The sequence below is a fragment of the Festucalex cinctus genome, chromosome 1, assembly GCF_051991245.1.
Source record: "Festucalex cinctus isolate MCC-2025b chromosome 1, RoL_Fcin_1.0, whole genome shotgun sequence".
In the NCBI taxonomy this organism is placed as follows: Eukaryota; Metazoa; Chordata; class Actinopteri; order Syngnathiformes; family Syngnathidae; genus Festucalex; species Festucalex cinctus.
The window spans coordinates 33,774,636-33,783,014 of NC_135411.1; the positions used below are offsets into that span (position 1 = coordinate 33,774,636).

The window sequence follows — 8,379 nt, forward strand, 5'->3', positions numbered from 1 at the left end:
TTAATTTGATAATTCATTCTGAAATTATTAACTTAATTTTGCCAGTTATTTAATAAAAAAATATTTATAGTAAGAATTACTTTTTATTGTATAATTTTGAATAAATTAACTTCCTATTCCCACATTATTTAAGATAATCACAAAGGAGTAAATATATTTTAAGGAATCAATATTACAGAAAAACTGCTTATTTTATGCAAAAAAATAAAAATGGTTTATTCAAACTAAATAGTTTAATAGGAAATTTTAATAAACAACAAAATAAAACCTAAACTAAATCAGTTAAATTGACAACTCATTCACAGCATGTTCGATAATTCCAAAATACATTTATTTATAATAAGAATTGCTTTTTATTGTATTATTTTGAATAAATTATTTTCCCACATTATTTGAGATAATTCCGAAGGAGTAAATATATTTTAATGAATCAATATTACAGAAAAACAGATAACTTAATGCAAAAAAATGTTTTATTCAAACTAAATAGTTCTTTCTTACTTGAAGTATAATCGTATATTATTTACAACTTAATCGTAGAAGAATAATTACTGTATGTGAATCAATGAAATGTTCCATGCATAATGTATGTATGAACTAATATTGAACAAATGTGAATAAATGTTATGGCCAATCTGACCAACCCCAGTTCAAGTATGACAGTAAGTCGAATGTGCTGCAGTGTTGTTGTTCTCTTCCCAGCCCAAATGAAGGTTTGTGTGCTTGTGCTTGTGGTGTTTTTCTTGCCTGCCTGCTGCTTGCTTGCCTGCATGCTCCAACTTGCGTTCCCGTCCTTTGTGCATCTGGCCAAACATGTTGTTGTTGTGTTTTTTTTGTGCTGTGCTTCAGGTGAACAACGCCACAGCGAGAGTGATGACAAACAAGAAAGTGACCAACCCCTACACTAACGGTCAGTTCCAACATACCAGAGCCTTGAAGCCCTACTTTCTAACCCTAACAAGACTTGAAAGACAACCTTGAAGTCCTAACCCTTGCCCACAAGGTTTGAAACCTTAATTGATGTTCGGAGCCCTAGCTTCAAACTCTCACTCTAAAACTCAAATCTTATTTTAAACCCTAATCCTGCCTTGAAGCATGTATTTGCAACCCTAACCTGAAACCTTAACTTTGGCTTGAAAAGTCAGTCTTAAAAGCATTTTTTAAATCAAACCCTAAGCCTCATGTGAAACCCCAGCCATTTTTATTTCTCACTTCTGCCCATGTTTGAAACTCTAATGCTGCATTCCAGGATAGTCGGAAGTCGGACTTTTCCGACTTCAAAGCAGGAAGTGTGTATGGTAACGCCCCTTGAACTCGGAAATTCCCTTTGCGAAGTCAGAAAAAAAATGTACCCCGACAATGTGACGTCACTCTACAAAAGTTTCCCCTTTAAAAACAGAGACCGTGAATGGTAAAACACAATTTACTTGAGTCTAAAATTAGATAGCTTTCTTCATTCATAAATATTCGACATAACTTCACATAACACAACGTATGTGACAGTATGCCGCGATCTCCCTGCGTGAAATTATACGATCAACTACTGAACTGTATGAAATTCTAATGAAATAAGATTGAAACAATAAATGAAGCAAAACTGCGAAAAGGCAAGTTTGCTGGAGGATCAAAATGAGTTTTGAGGACCAAAATAAAAAACAATTATCGACTCTTTCGCCTCGAACGCTTTCAGGTAAGAACTGGGAAAAGCCAACTGGGATAAGTTCGACTTTCCTCGAATGCAGCATAATTCAAACCCTAATGCAGCATAATTCAAACCCTAATTCATGTTTAAAACCACAACTGTTGTTTGAACCCCTCATACCAGTCATTTGGAACCTTAAACTGTTGGAAAGCCAAATTTGAAACAGTAACCCTAATCCAAGTCATAAAACCCTACTTAGAAAACTTTAGTCTTTGTTTAAAACCATCATTTGAAACCCTAATTCAGGTCTTAAAAGCCTAATTTGAAACCCTAACCATAGTTTGAAACCTTATCTGGAAACCTTTACCCTTGTTTGAAACTCTAATTTGTAACACTAACCTTAACTTGAAATCCGAGTTCTAGACTTCAAACTCTAATTTGAGACGCTGACCCGTTTTGGAAAGTCTAAAAACCCTAATTGGAAACTTGAATCCTTGTTTAAAACCTTCATATGAAACCCTCATTTGAGTCTTCAAATCCTAATCTGACAGTCTACCCATTGTTTGAATCTCCAATCCTGTCAGGTTTTGGTAGTGTTGGACGTTGTACTTGTTGATTGTTTTTATGTTTGTGTGTGTCTGTGAGCAGGCTGGAAGTTGAACCCGGTGGTGGGCGCCGTCTACGGTCCCGAGCTGTACGCCGGTAAGTCAATCATGCAACTTCCCATCAATCCCGCCCGGACCCGCTCCCCGTGGTGCCTTGATAAGCGGTGGGCGGACGATTCCCAACTCCCTCGGAGAGGAGTGCTGCCTCCTCATGTGCAAAAAATAAAATAAATAAGGAAAGAACTGATTTGAAGAGCAACCGCTGGCGCGTTATCGGATGACACGACGAACATGTGCACAGATGGGTTTGCTCTCGGTGGAAGATTGACTTTTACGTGGCGAGCAGATGAGCGAGATTGCCTTCAAGATTTGGTTTGGACTGTCAGGAAGACCAGTGAGGGGAAAAAGGGTGGGGGCATACCATCTTAAATCGTCAACATTTCCTTCACAAGAAGTGTTGACAAGGTTGAAAACCTCATGCAGCAGAATTGAAACTTGAACAAAGGAACCCGTAATTTCAAACCTGTAATCCTTGTTTGGAACCGTCATCCAAGCTGGAAGCCCAACTCTGGAGTCTTAACCAACGCTTGAAACCCTAAATTGGAAACAAACCTGTGTTGAAAACCCTAACACTGTTTTACTTTAAGGCCTGACACATTAACACAGGCTAGAAAACCTCATTAGAAACGGTAACTCATGTTTCAAACCATAATCAAGAATGAAACCCTAATTTGAAACCTTAATCAGCGCTTCAAATTGTATCCTATTGGGCCTTGAATGCTCTGAATCAATGGCAGGACAGCTATTTCATGTTGAGAAAAAAAACCTTAGGCATCGGCCGATACTACAAAGCTGGGTATCGGAATCGGCATCAGGGGCCAAGAAACGGTATCACCTATAACCTATATATATGGTATAAGGTATAACCTAATGCAGGCATTCCTTGTAATTAGAAACCTTAACCCTTGCTTGAAATCCCAATAAACGTGCGCGATCCCAATTTTCAATGTCAACGTTGAGGGCTAATCTAATTTGACATCCTAATTGAAACCATTAACCCTTGTTTGAAACTAGTGTTGTTCCGATACCGATACTGGTATCGGCAGAGACCCCAATACTGCATTAAAACAGTGATATTGGCATCAGTGAGTACTAACAAGTAATATGCCGATACCATTATTTCCGACGCTAATATAGGACTGTGGATGCAGAATCCAGTGTCTTGCTCGTACACGACATTCACTGATGTGTGACATGTTTACTGCATTCCGAGCCAAGATATCCTATTGGCCTTTGAATGCTCTGAACCAATGGCATGACAGCTTTTTCATGTTGAGAAAAAAAAAAACGTAGGCATCGGTACGGTATCGGCATCGGTCGATCCTGCAAAGCTGGGTATCAGAATCGGTATTGGGGGCCAAAAAACAGTATCGGAACAACACTAGACACCCTAACTCGGGTGTGAACCTCTAACTAAAACTGCTAGCTTTTGTTTAAATTCATAATCAAAACATGAAACCCTATCCATCTTGAACCCTTAACCTTTATTTAAAACTCTAACTCGGGCTTGAAACCCTTTTTTGCAAGTCCCGACCCTATTTGAAACTAGAACCCTCGCATCCAAGAGCGTCAGACTGATTTTTCCGAAGGCGAAAGATGTGGCGAGCGCTCGTTGGCAGAAGGCACCGCCGTTTACGCAGGATGAGCTCAGTGGGGTTTTCCGCCGCCGCCATCTTTACGAGCGCACGTTGGATGAAGCCTTTTGCATTTTAATGAGGGCTGCGCGCCGCCTTCATTTGCAGGAAGTGCTGAGCGTGCGGCGGCGGCGCAGCTTTTTAACGACCGCCTTTCCTTTCTGCTCATTAGACTAAAATCTGTCGCTTCCCTCCGCAGCTTTACGCTCGGACGCTAAATAAGACGGCGTGACGGGAACAAGCGCTCGTCTCTCATTTTTATGTGCCCGCCATGTCCGCCTGACACCACCCTCGCCGTTGCGCCCTCACATTTAGACACAAACACTAAGCAAATCATTGGGTACACCATCTATTATCATCCAATACAATTATATTCACCAATTGTTGTGCTTGTTAATTGCTTTTTTTTTTTAAATATATATTTTGTTTATGATGGTATAGCAAAGAAAAACCTCTTAGACACCCACAACCACACACACACACACACACCACATAATTTCCCTTCATCTGCTAGCTTAATGCTAGCACATTAATGGGAAATGCTATAGAAGGCAGAAGAATAGTTCCATGCGCTAAAATGTGCTGTAACACGTTAAGCAAAAACCTTGATCTCTTCCTACTATCATATCTTCTTTATCCCCTGCAAAGAATGACTAAAAGTGTGACTTCTTGGGTCACTTACCATAGTTATGAAACGCTTCATTTGTCTATGTTGTATTGCCACCCGGTGGCACACACAAGGAACCGTGTTGACCTCATCATGATTCTTTATATTCTACTGTATTTAATGATGTTATTACGACAGTGTATATTTTAATAAATGACACCATTATAAAGTACTATTTTCCTGAAACATTTTTGGTGGTGGCGGGAAGGGATTCATGGCACATTTTTCATTCATATCAGGAGACAAAGAGGATTTGAAATACAAATGTTCGGCGTTGCAAGCATGGTTCACGAAACGCAAAATGTCTTTAAATATGGTGACGCAATATTAAGCCACCATCTCCATATTCTAGTGCTCATACTTAGTGGAAGAGAGTGGCTGTTAAGGATGAAGTTCTTCTATTGGATGTGATTGGACTGTGTACCTAATGAAGCGGCCATCGACACAGCATCAAATGCACATTCCCGCGCACGCACGCACACTCACACACAAACACAAACGATGTCATAAATCAGGAAGAGTGCGCTCCTCCGCTGCAGCCGGGCGGGGCCGTCTGATTTATCGGCGCATCATTTTTCAAGTGGTCTCGACTCCTCCAGCCGGGGTGGACGCAGCGGAAATGGATGAAGCTGCTTTTTACGAGGAGCAAGTGAAAGCACCGCGCCGCTGGAATCCGCCTCCCGAAAAAAGAAACAAACGTGCGTCGGATGCAGTTTTGGGGCGCGTCTGCGGGTGCAGCGATGACGATTAATCACGCTTTATCAGCGCTCATTTCCGTGCGGGAGATCGCCCAAATTGGGGACCATAAATCGCGGCCGGCTGACAGCGCACTTCGTCTCCATTCGTCGACCACGCCGCGGCTACAGGTTTATTGTCCTCAAAAGCATTCGCCGGAATGACAGATGAGAGTGCAGCGACTGCTACCGCCTGCTACGAATAGCCCTCGCTAGTGCCCACTGGAAAGTTCGGGGGGGGAAATATCAACCCGTTTTTGGTGACATTCCGCAGTCTCGCCCCTTTAGAAAATAAAATAAAATAAATCAGCCCATGACACTAGTTTCACCTATCAACCCGAAATTGGGTAAACATGTTCATTATGACTACAAGAAAAAGGAAGTCAGCCATGTTGGTTTGAAGTGGCCTTTCTGGGCTAAATGTGTCAGTCTTGTCCCCTGGAATGTTCGACAAAACCAGCATCATAGATAGATTGGGTAGAGAGTTTATTATTATAAGACAAATTAAAAAGTTGAACAGGAAGTAAGCCATTTTTGTTTAAAGTGGCCATTATTGGTGAGATTGCGCCATTTCGCCCCTCTATAAAGTTTGAAAAAAACAGCTATTGTCACTCGTTTCACCCATTAACCAAAAATCGGCGAAATGTTCATTACAAGAGAGAATGTATTTTTGGCTGAAGTCTTGGCCCCGGGAAAGTTAACAACACCACTCACCCATCGATCCAAAAAGGCCTGTAGATTTTTAGCATAAGATGCGTGAAAATGTCTGAAGGACCCATGTCCAAAATTGTGCAAGAAGTCAGCCATTTTGGTTTGAAGTGGCCATTTGTCAACTCCCTCATCCACTTATACCAGTTTGATCGATTAAAATAAAATTGGGTGTCTATCTGTGTCTATCATAAGAAAACGTACAAAATCGTCTCACGGGCCCATGCCCTAACGTCATCCATTTTGGTTCTATTTGATCGTTTGGCTATTTTTGAAGGTCTGTGCTGTGCTCTGTGAAAGCTAGCACTAATTTGTTCTCCTATACTGGCCAGTTACTGAGACAAAGTCGCCTTGCTCACTCCTGTTGGAAGCAGGGATGCAACAATTAACTGGTTTTACGATTAACCGTGGTTTATAAACGTCAGCATTATCTAACCGCAGCCGTTCAACAACACCAGTACAGCTCTTCTGTTTCCGCACGGTCCATTTAGCGGGCGCACAACAGCCATTGGCTAGATAGGCCATAGGCCGAGACTTTTGAAGCCGCGAGTCCGCCATCTTGGTACTCACAATAACCGTATCTCAGCATTTAGCTGCAAAATGCCTACATGTGTAAACTGCACAAATCCCCGTTTAAAGGCTGTGGATGAACTTTTCACCTGTAGTATGATTGAAATGGAAAGTAATTGAAAAATGAAAGAAAAAGAGGGTACTTAGGTTACCGTCCACTTATTTTAGCATAGTGCCCATGCTCTTATTATATATGATATACATTCGAGTCGTCTCTGTCTAATCTGCTGTATTTGTTTTAAAATGCAAAAATTCAGTTATTTATTGTTGTTAAAAATGCATTTTCAAAGAATGCTGATGTGATTTTTTTTTTTTATGTCGAAAAGAATACATGTAAACCCGTTTTTTTTTTTTTGTTTGTTTGTTTTTTTTCCCCTCAGATTATAATCGTAAACCAAAATCTGAAACTGTTGCACCCCTAGTTGGAAGGCTTGAAGGCGCTAACGTTAGCTCTTGCTGTGTTCTCATCTTTTCAGACTGGAGGCTGTCCGTGGTTCCGCTGATTGTGTTTCAGAACCACGGACAGCTTCCAGGCAAAAACCACAGCCTTCCCCTTCGGGCTCACAAACAAGGAGGTGGTGAGAGGAGTTCCCTTTCTTTTTTTCACATCGGGAGAACTCGTGAAAAGAAGAGAAGGCTAATTGGCGTCTTAATAAACGTGGACAGATCCTCTCATTGTCGGTGTGTACATTTGGGGGCTAATTAAGCGTCAAACTCTTGATGAGATGAAGCTGTTCGGGGTCCCCAGCGCGGATTAAACGCTTGCGTTAGTGCCGTCAACCCCGTAAAACATCGCCAGCCGCTGCTTAGCGCCCTATAAAACTCATACAGTCAACTCTCACCGACTTACACACTTTTCGTGTAGAGTGTAATTAAAACTTAGCTGGGTGGTAAACCTCTCAAGATGATGGATAGAAAGGTCATGCGCTCTAGTTGAAGTGGTGGTGAGATCTATGAAATCAGTATCATTAAATGACATTTTTCCCATAATTGACCTGTCTTTATAAAGCTGAGGATTCATACTTAAGTTAAATTGGGGTGCCACAAAGCTCACTACTAGGCAATGGAAACATGATCACACCCAGCCAATCAGTAAAGCAATTGAAAACATCAACTGTGAGCCTTTTATTTTTTGAGTTTGAGATGATATTAACGTTTTTTGGGGATAATAGTATGGAGTATATTTAGGCTTTAATCTTTTAAAATAGGAAATAATATTTTTTTAAATGGTAATACAATTTTTTGTTCCTCACAATACAATATTTTCTCCCTTGCCTTGTTTCTGGAGAATGCTTGACTTTAGCATCGGTGCCATGTCCATGCAGGCCGTTGTTGCCTAGCGAGGTGTGACAGCGTTGTGATTTATGGCTTATTATTGAAGCAGCGTAGCCTATCGCCGGCTCGTTATGAGTTTACCTTCGCATACATCAGCACACGCATGTCGCATACCAATGTAAATACAAATACATAAAAGCACAACATCCCGTTTCAGGCCACGTTTACAAATGCTAACGAGACGAACGCCGCATCCAGGACCGCATAAATCACCGCGGGCTGCTAGCAGTTTGTTAGCTGGGGTGTTAATGTGTGGCCGTCACCCGAGACAAATGAGGCGCGAATATTCGTGCAATGTAGCAGCAGTTTTTGTAGAATCCTAACAACACACAGATAATCAACATATTTGTAGCGCACTAACAAAACCTCACAGAGCTGCATCCGTGTTAGCGTTAGCGCACGTTTGATGCGATCTCACTCAACT

The 8,379-nt window shown here is 41.2% G+C and overlaps 1 protein-coding gene across 10 annotated transcripts in view; it reads left to right on the forward strand.

Annotated features, from left to right (window-relative positions):
• The window catches only part of LOC144025068 (RNA binding protein fox-1 homolog 3-like), a 461,720-nt gene that overhangs the window by 426,540 nt on the left and 26,801 nt on the right, over positions 1-8,379 (forward strand). For all 10 annotated transcript variants that reach the window (XM_077531087.1, XM_077531089.1, XM_077531084.1 and 7 more), the window contains 2 exons: positions 850-910; positions 2,291-2,344. In XM_077531087.1, the coding sequence (XP_077387213.1) occupies positions 850-910; positions 2,291-2,344 (115 nt within the window). The remainder of the gene's footprint in view (positions 1-849; positions 911-2,290; positions 2,345-8,379) is intronic.